Source organism: Hirundo rustica, chromosome 1, assembly GCF_015227805.2.
Source record: "Hirundo rustica isolate bHirRus1 chromosome 1, bHirRus1.pri.v3, whole genome shotgun sequence".
In the NCBI taxonomy this organism is placed as follows: Eukaryota; Metazoa; Chordata; class Aves; order Passeriformes; family Hirundinidae; genus Hirundo; species Hirundo rustica.
The window spans coordinates 152,756,962-152,775,212 of NC_053450.1; the positions used below are offsets into that span (position 1 = coordinate 152,756,962).

General features: G+C 41.6%; 1 protein-coding gene across 2 annotated transcripts in view; it reads left to right on the plus strand.

Moving 5' to 3' along the window:
* The window catches only part of MINDY4 (MINDY lysine 48 deubiquitinase 4), a 65,937-nt gene that overhangs the window by 43,002 nt on the left and 4,684 nt on the right, over nucleotides 1-18,251 (plus strand). For both annotated transcript variants that reach the window (XM_040065474.2, XM_040065482.1), the window contains exons 14-17: nucleotides 3,592-3,655; nucleotides 5,772-5,933; nucleotides 13,148-13,328; nucleotides 16,913-16,985. In XM_040065474.2, coding sequence (XP_039921408.1) covers nucleotides 3,592-3,655; nucleotides 5,772-5,933; nucleotides 13,148-13,328; nucleotides 16,913-16,985 — 480 coding nt within the window. The remainder of the gene's footprint in view (nucleotides 1-3,591; nucleotides 3,656-5,771; nucleotides 5,934-13,147; nucleotides 13,329-16,912; nucleotides 16,986-18,251) is intronic.

Sequence of the window (18,251 nt, forward strand, 5' to 3'; positions counted from 1 at the left end):
TAACTTGAAACAAACAGTTACAACCAGGCTGAAGAGAAACGCGTATTCACCAAGAGGAGGATAGAGAGAAAATTAGTTCGTAATATAGAAAGATATTTTTTGGAAGGACTTTCAGACATCCCTGCCTTAAACCCAGCAGCATTAAAAACCATGAAAATATAGATATAATTCACACCAGCTGTATTTTGGTGATTTATGTCATGAGGAGATTTCTCCAGTTGCCATAATGTAAGTTTTTACTCTGAAGCTGCCTTACACATCTTTTGGTTTCACCACATAATGATGTTCATTTTGAGTGATAATAATGTGAGAAAAAAATGTTTGCTTGTGTTCAGTGCTGAAAGGACAGTTAAGCCTCAGGATAAGGGCTCACAATTACTCTTTTTTTTGGGAAAAAGGGGGGTTTAATAGAATTTTTTTTAAAATAACAGTACGAAGTGAATAAACCATGTGGTGCTGAGTTTCGCCATGTTATTTAAGTTCTTTGAGCATACTAAAACACATCCACATTCTGTAAATATTTTAGAATCCAGACTCTGGTTTAATGCAGGCATAGAGCACATCACACCTATTACAAGTAAAACTAAAAATCAAGTGGGTGGTCTTACAAGTGACACGAAATTTAGCAAAGTCTCGTTGTCAACTTTTTGAGACGTATCAGCACAGGGAATGATTTCTACTGAAAACTGCACATGGAACACATGCTTGATTTAAAATCTTTTTTCAGGAGATTTTAAAAATCAGTATCTTGCTTTCTGCCTGAGTAATTTTTTAAAACAGACTTCATAATATTACCAGGAAAGGCAAACCCTACTGTTCTACTCTAACAGCCAACATTTCTCCTACCCCACTCTCCAGCTGGGATTATGAACTATCACAACGCTGGAAAATGGTGATAATACAGCACAAGAAAGGAATATTTCCCATTAACACTGTTGCTTTTTAGTGTCTGTTTGCTGATCTGTGATTCTGTTACAGCAGCACATGGATCCTTGGGCTGTAAATTAAAAAGGGATTCACGGAATCAAGCTTTAAATCGTTGTCTGATGATCACTGGGATACTTAACAGACTTCTGGCTTCAAAGCAGTGTTTTATTTTGGTTTTTTTCTGTTCTAAAATGATTTAAAAATTATAAATGGAAAATTCTGTGCTGTGATATAAATGGAAAAATTCCATATTAGTGATAGTGATTTATGGATTATGTCTGCATTGACATCTGATAGCCAGGACAGCAGAATGAACAAACCCTTCCCATTTCCCCGTCACCAATGAATGTCTACACACCCCAGCAGAAACCAGTCACAGAACTGTGACTATCTGATATTTTCACTTGCACCTGAACCCTGCAGAGAGGCTGGGGAGCCTTTGGAATGGGTAGGAGCAAGAACCGCGAGCGCGTTGAGCGGAGGTGTAAATCCCGTGGCCGCGCGCCTGACGTCGGTTTCCTCACCAGCGGGGCTGATTGCAAAGGCAGATGTTGTCCTTCTTCTGGAAGAGCTGAGATCCACCTCCAGACTCTCAGATTGTTTGTGCCTACAGATGGAATTAGAGCTTCCTGCCATTGTGTGTGGCGTATGTCCCCTCGTCCCCGACTGACGCATGTTGGACATTCTGCCCGCGGCGCTGGCGAGATGAGGCCGTTGCTAAAACTGAGAAATGGCCGAAATCCAAAGATTTTTATCATCCCATCCATGCCTTGTAGTGGTGCACGAGGGAGTTTTCCTTGTCACGGGCACACTTTCCCCGGCCTTTCCTTTGATTTCACACGGGCAAGAGACGTCAGTGGCACTTTGTTATGTCTGACACCGACATGTAAATTGTCTTTTAAAAAGTGTTTGGAAAAGGGATGAAATAAGTTTTTGCAAAAGGGATAAAATGCATTTTTCAAAATAGGAATCATGATTCCGTGGCTATGACTTTTTTCTTAATAATTTTAAATACTTTTAGGGCTGTAAACCTTGAAATTATACGTTACGTTCAAAGAAATCCTGTGAGAAAATAATTATCTGAAGTTTGGGAGTTGTGATTCTATGACTTTTTCTGAATTATTTTAAATACTTTTAGGGCTGTAAACCTCAAAATTGCATATTACATTCTGATTTTGCCATCCAAAGAAATCCTGTGAGAAGATAATTGTCTAAAGTTTGGGAATTGTGATTCCACGACTACAGCTATTTCTGAATTATTTTAAATACTTCTAGGGCTGTAAACTTCAAAATTATAAGTGACATTCTGATTTTGGTATTCAGAAAAAACCTATGAAAAAATAGTTTTCTGAAGTTTGGGATGAAGACAGGAAATGTCCTGGCTTTTTACTTAATAAATAAATTTTTAATGGAGCATGTGTAGCAACGTTAAGGGGAAATTTCCAGCTAGCTTTACCCTGGCCACATAATTCAACTCCCACTTTTTAAGAAACAAAATATTTTCATTTTAAAACAAAATTAATTGTGCCAATTGTCAAGAAATGTGGATATTTGTATCCATAGATTTTCCAATGAGAACGAGGAACCTGGATGTGTGTAGAATAACTAAGTTTTAATTGATCGTTATTCAGGCATTCTCTCTACCTCAGCAGCAATATCAAAATAAGGATGGAGTCAAAACAATTGAGATCAGCATATTTTATACTGAAGGAAAATAGCTTTTTTATGACCCATAGAATTAATCAGTGGGTTTTATTGCCACAACTCCCCCAGAACATAGTACGTTGCTTTTCCTCAAACCTAGATTAAACATTTATTCATGTATAAAATGATGTTTGCAATTCCATTATATCTGCAGGATAAGAAGTGATCACAGTTACAACCTTTATAGTTTAGGCCATCAACCAATCACTAATTCAGTAATTCCAGGGGTTATGAGAGGGTGAACTCAGTCTGGGGACACATTACTCCATAATTATGGGCGATGCAATTTCAGACTTTTCTCTTTGGTATCACAACATATAATCAGGGGCCACACAGCACAATTATAAATGTGCACCTCTACAGGAATTTTGGGGTTTGCTTTTTTTTTTTTCCCCTTCTTTTCATGGACAATGTGGTGTATAGATTGTATGCATATATTACAAGTATTTATGAGAGGAAAAACAAACAGCAGTTCTTACCTGAGTACTGGAATATGTTTCCCAGGTACTTTGTGGAGTCTGTCTCCTTAGAGAGATGCAGAAACCATCCAGATGTGGACCTGGGAAACTGGCTTTAGGTACAAGAGGTGGGGAGGACAAAGGCACCTCCAGAGGTCCCTCCCAGCCTCACCCATTCTGTGATTCTGTCACACAAACTGTGGAAATTTCTAATTTCTGAAATTCTAGCTAGTGGTGACAATGACTTCTTTTCTCCTCTACAGCAGTTTCCTTCAAGCCTTGTTCTACCAAACTTCTGCTTTCTGCAGGTTTAGTTGAGATATTAATTTTTTTTTTGCCATGTAAAAAATCGCCTTGAAAGGACTCAGAAAATACAGGGCTAAATTTATGGTTGGGAAACAGTTTGGTTTTGTTTTTCAGTAAGATTTAGAGATGTTATACCTAATGAAAAGAAGCAATTGTACTTAAATTTAATTGGTTTTAAATTTGTTTTCTGTTTCAGGGTGCGCAATGATTTCGATGTGCTCACCAACCGCCTGATTGGCAGCCACGGCTACTGCACTCAGGTGAGTTAAGGGTCCAGTTTTGGGGGTGTCCTGTGCCTCTCCTGTGAACTGACCTCTGGGAAGAGGTGGCATTGCTTATTTTTAAGTCACAGAGGCATAGAATCTCAGAATGGTTTGGGTTGGAAGGGGCCTTAAAGTTCATCTTGTTCCAGCCCTTCCAACCTTCCACCATCCCAGCTTGCTCCAAGCCCCATCCAGCCTGTTGTTGAACATCTCCAGGCATGGGCAGTCCACATCCTCTTGGAGCAGCCTGTGCCAGGGCCCCACCACCCTCACAGTAAAGAAATTTCTTCCTAATATCAGCTAAACCTACACTCCTTCAGCTGAAGGCCATTCCCCCTTGTCCCATCACTCCATGCCCTTGTGAAAAGTCCCTCTCCAGCTCTTTTGCAGCCCCTTTAGGTGTGGGAAGGCTGCTGTAAAATCACCAATTTCCTTTTGTTTCCTTATCTCCATAACATCAAGCACCTTTGTCCTTCCTTCTTTTTCCCTGTGTTTTGGCATGTTCTTGTCTTTGCCTTCAGAGGTTCTGCTTTCCAGGCTGGTGTTCTGCCTTGCACGTGCCTGTACCTGTGTGTCCCTGTCCTCACACTCCTCCCATCTTCCTCTTTGGGACTCCTTGGTTGATCTCAGTGCTGAGATACCGCTGTGTTCCCTCCCTGCCCTCTCAGGAAGGTGCCTGAGGTTCCATGTCTGATCCTACAGCTCCTCAGTGATCCCAGGATCGTATTTATTGCCCTTCTGGCTGCCAAAGATGAGATTCTTGTTCTTCTCTTGTTGCTAGAGGACTTTTGTACAGTGGCCACACAATGGTTCCTCAAGAAGGTGGTAGAACATCAGTGATGTTGAATAAGAAATGCAAAAAAATCAGTAAAAGCCTATAAATTCTGGGGAATCCTTCAGGAGAAACACAGAGCTGTAATTGTGTGCAGTATTTTTAAATCCAGTTCCAAACTGGCCTTACCAGAGTTATTCATGTCTTTGGGCATGGTAGTTTGCAGTATTTTCTCTGGAAGCTTTCTCTTTGTTATTTCCCCTCCTGTTTCTAGCCATATGTTATTTATTAATAACTGAGCTGGTTCACTGCTGCAGCACAATCTGCTGTTAACTCTGCTTTCATGCACCCCAGCTGGCCCTGGTGGGATGGTAGCTGAGAAAAAGATCCCATATCTCTGTTCTTCAGGCACACTCATGTGCAAATGTCACATATACTCGGAGGTATTTAGCCTCTGACACACCCCTGCTTCAATTGGAGGGGAAATAATCAGCAGTCATCTCTAGGAAATACCAAAATCTTAGTGATCTGAGTCCATATGGGTGAATGTCTTGCTGAAGGAGTCTTCAGTTCAGCCAGAAATAATCAGTGAGAAAGAATCATAATTTGACAAATCTTGTCCAACACACAAAATACATCACTAAGCACGTACAGAAATGTCATGTAGGCTTTGAGTTTATATCATTCCTGCTGTACTTTCATTGTGGAGAAGAAGGGACACCAAAATGTTTCCATAAAGAAAAAAAAACAAAACCACATATATGAGATGTTTGAGAGTTGGATGTGAGAGTAAATAAGTTATCAGGAGTTTGCCTCCAGAAGGATGAAAATTGAGAAGTCCTCTAATATTTGGACTTCAGCAGCGCTTTCACTACTGTCTCTCACAGTATGCTTTTGGACAAAAAAGTCCAACCCACAGCTGGAAAGGGTTTTTCCCCCCAGAGAGTGCTGGCACTGCCCAGGCTCCCCAGGGAATGGGCACAGCCTCGAGGCAGCCAGAGCTCCAGGAGGATTTGGACAACACTCCCAGGGATGCACAGAGTGGAATTGTTGGGTGTCTGTGCAGGGCCAGGAGCTGGACTGGATGATCCTTGTGGGTCCCTTCCAACTCAGGGTATTCTATAATTCTATCATTTCCTCATTTTACTTTGGGGGACTTCGACCAAAATATCTGGAATCCTTTTATAAGCAATTTTAAACCTAACCATGAACCTAAAGCCACTACATAAATTAGGGGTCACGTACATGTGTAACTTTACCAATCCTGGATCAGTCTCATGTTGATTAACTACTGTTTGGTTTTTCTTTTGTTTTTCTTTATTTTAAACATGTCCCAAACAGGAATTGGTGAACTTGCTTTTGACTGGCAAAGCTGTGTCCAATGTTTTCAACAATGTGATAGAGCTGGACTCTGGGAATGGCAATATCACCATTTTGAAAGGCATCACGAGTCGCAGTGATATTGGTTTGCTGTCCCTGTTTGAGCACTATGATGTGTGCCAGGTATGCTTTCCATTCTCTTAGTTTAATTAAAAAAAAACCAAAAAACTTTTAAATTCAGCTTGGAGTAAGTAAAGCAGCAGAGAAATTCCTGGATTGGTTCAGGTTATCTTTTCTCTGCTGTAGTGGTGGTTCTATTACCAGTAAAAATAAAAATTACAGACAATTAAACAGCTGTTAATGCGATGGGATTGTTCCCTTTAATTGCTTTTGGTAGTCATATTTTAATTTTAGTCATCATGTAAATGAAAAGATAGATTAAAACTTTCAAAGGAGTGACAGGCATTAATTTATCTCAGGAAAAACTTGCGTAGGGATTTCACTCGTTCTCCATCAGCAGGAGGTGGAGGATGGCAGGATGGACTGTTTTCTTAAAGACATGTTCTGCCCTAAACAGCCAATCTTGCGTTTGATGCAGGAATATTGTTTGAAATTCTCTTGCTTTTCTTAGGTACTTGTAGCAATCCCACCTGCATTTGCAGCAGCAGCACCTCTGTAAAAGTTTACCAGAGGATTTGTTTGTACTGATTTGATCTGATCAAAATGTGTGACTGAAAACAAAGCTTGGTTTTAACTCCTTCCCGTATGGCTGAAGTAGGCTACCTTCTCCTGCTACTGGCAAATTACAATTACTGTTATTTTTAATTAGCACAATCGTTTACATTACTCACAGGATTACGAAAGGCTTGAATTCAGTCAAGACGGCTTATCAGTGTACACAAATCAGATTAATTCAGAACAGAGTGGACTAAAAATAAATAAGCTTCTGTGTCTAGTTCATGCTTCTTTTTCTTTTCTATAAACAGTGTGACATTTAAACCCTCAAAAAATGGTTATGCACCACTCCAGCATTTTTTTCCAGTGAGGAAAATTACTTGGGAGTAGCAAAATGGTAGATGAGGTCAGGGCAGGTAAGAGCTATTTCTTACCCACCTTCCCTCTAAAAATAAAAGGAGTTACCCAAAGATTCAGACACCATTTTCCACTTATTCTGCAAATTATATGGTAGAGGGGATCTGTTTCTACGGCTGGGCTCTTGCATGGGAGTTGGACTCATGGGCAGGGGGATCTGTTTTTCCAAGCCAGTGACTTAATCAGTTACAGAAACTTCAGTAGACGTAGTTTCCTTTTTTTTTTTTTTTTTTTTTTTTTTTTTTTTTTTTTTTTTTTTTTTTCCTTTTCCCTTTTATTAAGAGTCTACGCTGGTTGGGCATCAGCTGCAAATTGTCCTGGTTTTTATTAAGAACATCTGGGTGTTCTCTGCATTTCAGTTCAGAGGCAGTGTCTGCTTAGGGCTGGGACAAAAGTCAGATTCTGGTGGATTTTGGCCCCAAACTGGGGAGTCTCCGCTGTGGCTTCAGTGTGAGGGGCCAGATTCTGCTTCTTGTTATAAAACTTAGAGCAGTTCAGGGAAAAGAAATGTCAGTGGCAGTTTGCAGAGGTGGAACTGAGAATAGGGTTTGTCTTTTCGAAGTGATTCTTTTATTCCTCTCAGCGTCCAATTACAGTGTGGCTCTGAGGCTGGTGACTGAACCCAGCCAAGGAAAAGGACTGTCATTTTTGGTTGGGTTTATTTTTTTTTGTTTCCAGGAGTTAGAAAATCCTGAGCGTGCTATATGGTGAATCATAGACACTGGAGTCAGAAAACTCCCTTTAGGTCACATCCAGCCAACCTCTCAGGGGATAACTCAGGATATTTTTGTGTTCTGTTATATAGCAGGGTTTCTTTTAAAAATCTGTATCCGTGAAGTTTCTGCACTTTTGTTCACTTTTTTTCATTGATTTTACTGCCTATAACTGCGATCTTACAGTTTTTGTCATCCATTTTTCTCTACTCTAAAACCTGAATAAATGCAAGTAAAGATTTGCAGTTCCTTGTGAATTTGGAGATTTTAATATCCACTACACAGCCTGCGTTTGGAAATACTATTAATAAATCAGACTCTTCATTTACTTAGTTTCCTTTAATTATAATTTTACTTGTAATCCAAGCTGCCCCCTAAACAATTCATCCCCATCCGCTGGGCATTTGCAGCTGATGTAACAGTGCCTCCCTTTTTTATCAGCACATCCTGTCCAAAGCTTGTTTTTATTTCCCTCTCCAGACTTGTTCCAACTTACCAACACATTTAGGACAGGATATTCAAGACTCCAGGCTAGATGCAGTGAATCCACTTGGAGGAGGACTTCTCTGCCATTTAATCTCATTTTTCTCACGTGTGGAGCATTTGTGTGCAATCCACGTTTCCCTTGGCGTGGCTTCTGAGTCGCAGATATCATGAGGGCACATGGATTAATCCTGGAACTCCAGCAGTGGCAAATCCGAAGAAAATGATCTGCCCCTTTTCTTCCAGTGATTCCCTCTGTTCCCCATCCATTCTTCTCCTCCAGTGGACGCTGTGTTATCTTTGCTGATGAGAAAAACGTGTGCCCCGAGCAATTTGTCTGGAATTGTTAACGTTCAGTCATCGCTCTCAGCCCTGACGTATCACCAAACTCCGTGGAGGTTTTTTGCAGTGTAATTACTTGCTGCAAATTGTTTCACCATGACAGATGGTTCCATTCCATCTGTTTCATGTGCAAACGTTTAGTTTCACAGTCAGATGCCGGGTTTTAATGGGGGAAAAAAAAAGGCCAAAATCTGGTTCTGCTACTTTTCAGTAGGCAACTTACCCATCTTTGGGTTTCTTTTCTTTGTGCTGAGCCTCTGTTTAAGCAATATCAGTTCCATGTGATCTCACACATTTAACTTGGAAGCCCAAATTGAGATTTTAGGTTTCCTGGGATTTATTTAGAGCACGTCAAGCAATAGAAACATCACCACATGAAGTTGCTGGGGGTTTTCTCTGTCTGCTGAGCTGCAGGATACAGCAGTTCAGTCTCAGGGAAGCTGAGTGGTTTCTTGGAGAAGGGGATGAGGCACAGGAGTGGGCAGGACCAATTTTAGCACTCCAGGGTGAGGAAAATCCCTGTGTTTGGGTCAGAGCCTAAATGCCACATTAAAACTGCAGGTGAAAGGACTTAGAATGATGAAATTATTTCTTTCAAAATGTCTTGAGACATTAAAAGTGGGAAGAGATGGAAACAGAGGATCCTCATTTTTGTGCCAGGTGATTAAATAACAGCAAAAAAGGGAAAAATAATCTGCATTCTCAGGTAATAAATTTAATAGATTTTTATCCTTATTATCAATCATAACTTGCTAATTCTTTAATAATATTAATAACCAATTAACAAACACCACAGTGCTAATTAGCATGAATAATGATAAGAATAACAATAATATAGAGCATTTACATGCCATTTCCTATCAGCAGATCCTGTGCTTTGCAAGAGTGGCGAGTGTCATTTCCACTTTACACAGAGGGGTAATGGGTGAATAAAAGTCAAAGTGCTCATCCCAGTAAGTCACCCAGTAAGCTCCTGGCTGAACTGGGATGAGTACAGGTCTGAATCTTTTCATTTTAAAGGCAGTGTGGTGCTGGCTGGTGAATCTCGAAATGTTTTTTGAAACTGCTTTAGGTATGTACTTTTGTATGTGAGGAAATGGAAATATTCAAAGTTATTTGTCTCTTTTGAGCCTTCTCTCTGATTTGTCTTTGTTTTCACCAATTCTCTCCTGCTTTAAGGTGTCCTGTCAGTTAAACCTGCTGTTGTCTGACCTCCCAAATTCCCCCTGCTCTGATTCCTGACTGTCCCAGCCCCTGCCTGAGCTGCCAGCACTTCAGGGGACCCTGGTGCTTTTTAGTTTTTGCTTCTCTGAAAAAGGAGAGGGCATTGACAAAGAAGCTGCGCACATTTTCCCCATTTCTTTTCAAAAAGACGGAGTAAAGCAACAGAAACAAACAGAATTTATTCATTAAAATTCCACAGATGGGAAATATTAGTTTTGGTCCTTTTGAAGAAACCACTTTGTGCTATGACAAGATGAAATTCAGAACACATTGCTCTGTCTCCTGGCACCTCACCTGTGGTTTTGCCTTGTGGAATTTCCCTCCTATAACCTTCTTCCCAGGGAAATGTGTCCCCTAAGCAATCTCTTTTCCCCTTCAGATGGGGATTCAAGGCAGGCCATTGAGTGGGGTTGTGGAGGGGAAAGTTTGGAAAGAGTGTTTGAACCTCCTCGTTTGAGAAACCAACCACAAAAACACGCAAGTGCAAAATGGAAACTGATGGTTGGCTTCAATTTTCCATCCGTTTTTCAGGAACAGGGGTAAGTGTTGTGCCCTGCAGATGCAGCAAAGGAAGCTGCTATTTGTGTAACACTTCAGTGGGCATCACTGTGGGCAGAAACATGGAGTACATTCAAATTTAACTGAAACAAGGCTAACAAAGCGTTGGCCATTGAGAAAGTCTGTTCCTCATTCCTTGTTTTGACATCTCCCTTTCTAGCCTGGAACTGAAGTTTTCTTTAATGAAGTCCTATTGTCCTCTGAGTTATGGCCCATTATTTTCCCAGAGGCCAGTCACTGTTGCTGGGATATTGGCTTTGCTTCCCTGTCAACATCCTTCCAAATGAAATAGAATCACAGAGGTTTTATTTAAGACAATAAGGATAACAAAGCCCACATGTTTAGAAGAGCTCTGCATGCTTTGCAAACAGGTAGAGCAGAAAATGGGGTGTTCATGCCCATTCTTCCCTGTCCTGTTTCCAGGTTTTATTCCAGGTTTTATGCAGGATTACTACCACCAGCCAGGCTGGTCAGGCAGCTGAGGAAGCGCTCAGGCCTCACCAGCTGGACCAGTTAAATGAGGGCATAATTCTGTATATGGGGAAGGTTCTGGAGAGCGAATCCTGCAAGGAGCTGATGAGGGAGCTGGGGGTGTTTAGGCTGGAGAAAAGGAGGCTCAGGGATGACCTTGCTGTTCTCTAGAACTCCCTGATAGGAGGGTGTAGTGAGGTGGTGATCAGCCTCTTCTCCCAGGCAACAAGTGACAGGATGAGAGGAAATGGCCTCAAGCTGCACCAGGAGAGGCTCAGGCAGGACATCAGCAGGAATTTCTTCCCTGGAAGTGTGGTCAGGTGTTGGAATGGGCTGCCCAGGGAGGTGGTGGAGTGCTCATTCCTGGGAGTGTTGAAGCAGCCGCTGGATGTGGCGCTCAGTGCTCTGGTCTGGGTGTCAAAGTGATGTTCAACCAGAGGTTGGACTCAATGGTCCTGGAGGTCCTTTCTAGCCTGAATGACTCAGTGGTTCTACTCCACACGACAACTGGTGCTCGAAGAAGCAGCCAAAGGAATCCTCAGAGTGAGGATTGTCCTTACTTTGTCAAAAGCATTGTTCCATATTGTACTTTGTCCAAAATATGTTTTGCATCAGGGAAGCTGAGTGGTTTCTCAGCAGGGACAAGACCTTGGAGAGGGGGATGAGGCACAGGAATGGGCAAGACCAATTTTAGCACTCCTGGGTGAGGAAATCCCTGTGTCAAAGGCAGCAGCTAACCCTCAGCTGGTTAAATTGATGCCACCAAAATGAAGACTTGTCCCTTCTTCTGGGAGAGGAGGATTTGAGCTACAATATTTTTAGACTCTCCTAGTTGTCTCAAAGTTCATGCCCTCGCTGCTTTCTGCAAAGATTGTAATTGCAAAGTGCACATTTTTGGAGAATGTTCCTAACAGCCCTCAATCATCTGAACAGTTTGTCCTGGCTGCAGGGGGATGATGGACGTGGCTTTGAAAGTTCTGTATCTCTCTCATGTTTGTCAAATGTTGTTTGATGAAGCTGGGAGGTGGCTTTTGCAGACAAACATAGGAAGAACACATTTTTAGGAGGAGACTGGCTGTTCTTTTTGGCTTTGACTTATCTGCATATTAAAATATGCATGTTTGTGAGACTGAATCTTTTCATCTGTGTCCCTCTAATTTGCCATCTTTTGTTGAAACTGCGTATTTTCTTTTTTGATAACTCCTGTTACGAGTGTTATTGGAAGCTTGTAAAAAATTCTTTACTTCCCAGCCAAGAATTTACATGAAAAGCAAAACTGTTGTATAAAAGGCTGTTTTAAATAGATATTAGCAAAGTAATGAGTCAGGGAACAGTTACTTAATTAGCTGGAGACTTGTTATCTAACATCTGAAGAAATTCTCATAGTGGAAGGCAGCTGAATTTGCACTCATAACACGTCAGATATAAATTCTAAATGTTCATCAAGATGAAAACACAAACCCTTTATCACCTAGGGTTAGAGTTTTGATATCAACAGAATTAATGTTGGCTTCTGCCTTTTGGCTTTTGCCATTTGCCCCTGTGCCCAGGGTGAAGAACTGAGGGCTCTGCTGTAGGGGCTACATCCACAAATCTATATCTAGAAAATCATGTATAAGAATTTTTCTGTTAAAATTTCCTCCATGTCCACAAGGGCTTTTTCAGTGAAAAAATCCTGAAAGCAAAATGACTGAAAGCATAATGTTTAATTTCAGATTTCAGTTTCCCTAAGCAGTTTCTCAAAGGCACAAAACCCAGCCGCAGTGCTGCTGCTATCCCCTTCCTCCATCCCTTATAGATTAAATCTCTTGAGTATTCTAATTTAAAAAATCTGTGAATGAATACAAAAGTTTTAATGTACTTTCTTAGAGAACATTGAGGTTATTTATAGATATACTTTCAAAAGAAGGACAAAGGTAAGAAAAGGATTTCGTTAAAGTTTTATTTTCACATGAACATATTTCATTTTTAAGAATAACCAAGCAAAACAAACGCTTCTGTTGCTGCTTTCATCTACCGAAAATGCATGTTTGGACTGTGAACTAGAAGGTGATAAAGTGAATATATTACTTTCTTTACTCAACGAAAGGTTTTGGGCTCAGCTGAGCTGCCCAGGCAGGGATGTCTCAGGGCACTTGAGATCCTGTGAGTCTCTTACCTGGTTTCCAGTCACTGTTGAATGACAGCACAGCTTCCCATTGATCCCCTGTTGTATTCGTGTGGTTTTACAGCTGTTGCAGAGGACGTGATTCCTTTTGGTTCAGCTCCTGTGGGATCTCATCTTTTAGCTGTAACTACAGCTGCATTTCATTACCTGCCATAACTCCTAATACTTTTATGCTCCATGATTTACCAGAGCTGTACTGGTCTGCTTCATCAGCAGTCTCTAATAAGCCTTCATTAGTGTTTGTAGACTAGAATAAGTAAATGGTCTTACAAATGTTATGTTTTCCACGATGAATTGTTTCTCCCCCAACCCCAGCAATGGTCTGCTGTTTTGTATTTTTCTTCTAGGTTGGTTGTTACTTGAAGACCCCCAAGTACCCCATTTGGCTGGTCTGCAGTGAAAGCCACTTCAGCGTGCTTTTCTGCTTGGAAAAGGATTTGCTCAGCGACTGGAAAACGGGACGGAGGTTTGATCTCTACTACTACGATGGCTTGGCCAACCAGGATGAGGAGATACGGCTGACAGTGGGTATGAGCAGCTCCCTGACTCTGCATTTCACCTCTGGGAGGGCAGAAAGGAGGATCCAATAATACAAACAGCGATGGTTGCAGGCAGTGAACGCTAATTCATGTGCTGTTGCCCGATTTCCGTAATTAGTTCTGGTGATTAATTACGTTTCGCCAGGAGGTTTTGAGGATAAGCTCTTGAAAGGGTTAAATGTGAGCATGTGTCACTTTATACACTCTGGCAAATCTTCCAGTGGTGCTGGTTCCCAAGGAACAGGTTGTGATCTCTGGCTTATTCATACTCCCAGGACTATAAAATACATTTCACTACTCCCGTTCTCCTTCACATCCTCTCACGTCGTTTCTACAGGCAGAAAGCGCAGGTCTCCAGTTCCTCACCCTGAATGCCTGTAGGAAAATGAGCAGAGAGGGTGAGGAAGCATGAAATCCTTGCTTCCAAGGAAAGAAGATGACAGAAATCTGCTAAAAAAGTTTAGTCTCTTACCTGCCTGGAAGCACAAGCCCGCAAGAGCTCTTGTTACACTCCTTCTTTCAGGAAACCATGCCAAATTACACAGCTGCTTTTACAGTAAATATGTCTTCAACTGGAAGGCATTTGGATGAGTATTCTGATCCTTAGAAAGCACCTACTTCAATACATTCTCCACCACTAAATCCCTGTTTGCTAATAATATCCTACTCACCTTTTGTTTTCTTTCCCTTGGTACATTTTTACAATCTTGTCTGTGGTTCTTTGATAACCAAATTCCTTCCCAATCAAAAGGAGCCACTCTGCTGTAGTCTGCTCTTTAGAAATAAGTTGTCCCCATTCCTTATTTGCACCGACATCCAGGTTTTTGCACAGGATGGGTGTTGTGTGTTCTGCGTGAGTCCGTGTGGCAAAGTCGTTTCTGTGCTGGGAGTGCTGGGGGTTTGAGCACCTCACGAGATTTGGTAGTGACTTCAGTCAACTTTCTGCCCGTCATTTCTCCTCTTATTTTAAAGGAAATCCCTGTCATCCTATTGTAGGGGTCACAGGATATATTAGCTCCAAAAATGATCGATTTTCACAGGACTCTGGTTGCCAGCTGGTTCCCACCTCCCAGATAAAAGTGACGTGGATGATACAGCTCAGCACAGGACTAGAGAGACATTTTTTCTCTTTGTGTTGTACCACATAACATCTGGTCCAAAACAGGTATCCTGATGTGTCTTCCCATCACCAGGAATGTTTCCAAAATCAAGAGCTGCCAAGCCCTCTAAGATCTCTGGATGAGAAATTGCCCAGAGCATGTATAAATTTTTCCCTTTGCTGTCCAACCTGTCATGGCATTTCTTTGTGTTTCTCCTCAAAGCCAAAATGCACATGGAGTTGTAGATATCTCTTTGTTGTGGCCGTAGCCCCTTCCAGGGATGTGTCCCAGTAAATCCTTTGTTATCTGTGAAATTCTGCAAAAGTCAGTAAAAATGCAAGTATTCTCATCATTCCACAAAAACGCTGGCCTGGCTCTGGCTGTGCAGTAATCCCTTGCTAGGTCTGGAGAAAACTGTAATTACTTTACATTCAAAAAGATATCACTGGCCGAACATCTAAACTCAGCACGCAGAAGCAGATGGAAATATCAGAATGCTAAATATTGCTGGTATTTCCCCTTGTGGAAATCCCAACAAGAGGTGATGTTTAGGCAGTGCCACCTGGAGGTGCAGCAGGAGGAGCTGGCTGCTGCCCCAGCCACATCTCCCTGCACCTGGGCAGCCAAGCTGTTGGCTTTATTTGAGCAAAAGTTTAATTCCTTGAAATGGGAATCTTGGTTATAATTAGGTAAAATTACCATCAAGGTCACATTTCAGGAAATATTGAAGACATTGCGCCAGGCAAGAAAGGCAAAAAGGACAGAAGAGTAGAATTACATTTTGGGGGTTGCAGCAATTGCTGCTTTATATTGAGAATTTGCTCTGCTTCTCATACTTAACCATTCGTCAAAATGTAGACAAGAAACATAAAGTTCCTTCATAAAAGCAGGTTAATGATATCAACATAATGACATCAAATAATAAAAATGCTTCCATTGGGGTATAAATTTTGGATAGGCAGGGAAGAGCTGTAACAGTGCTGGTGCTCAGTTTCTCACTAATTAAAGGGTACAATATATATATTCCTTTTTTTTTACTCTTAGATACACCTTTGTGATACTTCTTTCCCTGTTTCTTTGTATGGAAACACTTACTTTAAACCTTTTGATTGGTAGAATTCAAGTCTAGAAGTGACAAAATTCATCAAAGTTGGCCATGAGCGGGAGAGGCAGCCACACCGTGTGCCTGTCCTGCTGCCAGGGCTATGGTCAGAACAGTGGCTTTGGTTGCACCAGGAGAGGTTTAGAGAAAAATTTCTTCACAGGAGGGGTTATCAAACACTGGAATAGGTGGTGGAGCCACCATTCCTGTAAGTGCTCAAAAAAACCTGTTGTTGTGGCACTTGGGGACATGATTTAATACTGAACGTGGTGGTGCTGGATTTATGGTTAGATTGATGACCTTACAGGTTTCAGCTTTTATTATTCTAAAATTCTATGTTACAAACTATTCAACATTATGACAGAAAAGGCTTTTTTAAACTTAAGAGATTCCTGTGTGCCTCTAAGTTCCTGAGGATCTGGAGGAAAACCAACAGTGCTTTATTTACTTTAAAATATTGCCCCTTTCCCTCCACTCCAGCCCTTTTCGTCATCCAGAGTTTTCTACGTGTGTTTGTACCCACTCAGATCAGCACACAAAGGAGAGCCAGGTCCTTTCTGTGACAGGAGAGAGCCAGATGGATCTGAGGCTGGTGGCTGTGAATGGTCAGGACAATCTCCTCCTGTCCTGTCTACACCAATCTCACTTGAGCAGACCCAAATTCTGCACCCTGCCTTGGCAGCCAGTCCATTGGCTGGGCAGCAGACAGAAAAGAAGAAAGAAGGAAAGAAAAAAAAAATCAAACCTGCTCTGCTGCAGTTTAAATGTTTGACTCCAAAACAGGAAACAGCTGAGCAGACTGACATCCAAGCTGGTGGCAGGATGTTTTGTCCCTGGGAAGTTCAGCTCTACTTTCACTGTTGACAGATGCCGTGTGTGGGACAGTGACCTCTCTGTTTTCCCCGGAGCCAATGGCCTCTCCATCCCCAGGGAATGCTCACAGCCTGGGGAGGCTCCCTGACATTCCCCACAGCATCATCTCCTCCTGTCTGTGCATTGCTTGCTGAGCCCTAAAGGAAAAATCTTCTTTTCCAGGGTGGAATTGTACTACCCCAGTTCAAACTGGACGTGGGGTTTCCTATTCGAGTGTAGCACCACCACTGTCCTTAGCGTTTGAGTAGCAAAAGTTACTCAGTAATTACAACATCAGTTGCAAAATAAAAGCCTCATGACAGCCCTGCAGCACATGATTTCATTTTCTGATCTGTGGTTTTCCTTGAAACCATCTCTGTATGACCAGTCTAACCTGGCTCAGGCACAGTGATCCATGGTGGTTGTGCCAGTGCTTGGACCCAAAACATCTTTTCTGTGGGGTTCTGTATGAAGAGAAAGTTCCCCAGCCACCAACAGTTGTCTGTTTTGTCTCTGCAGATACAACTCAGGTGTGCCCTGAAAATAAGGAAAATGATCTCACTCCTCCACTTGAGCACTGCATTAGGACAAAGTAAGTGAAATCACAGTTTTTCATACAGATGCATTCACTTGTTGATACAAGTAATATATGTGAGGCTGGAATGTCCAAAAAAAAAAAAAAAAAATCAGCAAGTACAGCTGAAAAATTAATGCTTAATGGGACAGTCTGTGATAATATGTTTTACACATTTAATTGTGTGTTACTGCAATTAACGTTGAACTGTCCAAGGTGTTCCATCTTAGAGGAACCTTCACTTCATCACCAAGAACTGGCTGAGCCAATTTCGGTCTGAGAGCACAGCTTGGTTGCAACAGATCAAAAATTAGATTCCCAAAAGTGCTTGATTGGAGAGGTATAATGAGAAAAGGAGACAATTTATTCCATTTTCTGAAGGACAAAAGGGGGGACCTGGGTGCCATTTTCAATGCATGAAGCCCCATTGAACAGTCTCAGTTTTCTCCAGCTGTCTGTGGGCAGCACAGAGTTTGTCAGGACCACAGAACACCAGGTTTTGTGCAGTCATCCCTGACAGGCCTTAGCTCATTTTCCCTCATACAAGGCTAATTCCTTTCTTGTTGGAATTTTCATGACCACTTTGAGGTCTGTGAAAGGAATTCATCCAAATCCCGCTGAAGTTAACGGGAATATTTTCAGCTTAGTGAGACATGAAAGAAGCAAAATGGAGAAATCTAAATGGGCAGAAAAATTCAGCCTTATATCAATTCCAGCATAGCTTTGGTAGTTACTATCTGAATATCTCTGGAGTGAGAAGTGAAAGCCTCATTGTCAGAGACCATAACATTCATTAAATCAGCAAGCCAGGCAGCTTCAGGTTTCTCTTGCAGTTTCCCTCCTGTCCTTGCTATAATTTGCTCTACAAAAAGAAAAAAAATAACAAAAAAACCCCACCACCACCACAAAAAAAAAAAAAAAAAACCAAACAAAAAAACACCCAAGAAACCAGAAAATAAATAAATTAGGACAGTGGCTGCCCGTGTGTTGATCAGAAGATCACTGGAAGGTAGAAGAGGCGTCCTGCAAGGTGACAGCAGTGACATCAGTCCAGCCTTCCTGCACGTACAGATTTTATTGATACTTCATTTCCAGTGACACATAAGCATGACTGCAAACTTAAATAAATAATGTATAACCTCAGAAAGCCCCACAGGGAGAATAATGCATGCAACTACTTAAACTCTTGGAATATCTTCCATTCCTGGCATTTTGTCAGAGTTACACAGTGTTGGTAGTGCTGCTGTTTGTTTATTTTAAGTTCCCTGCTTTAATCTGCTCGAG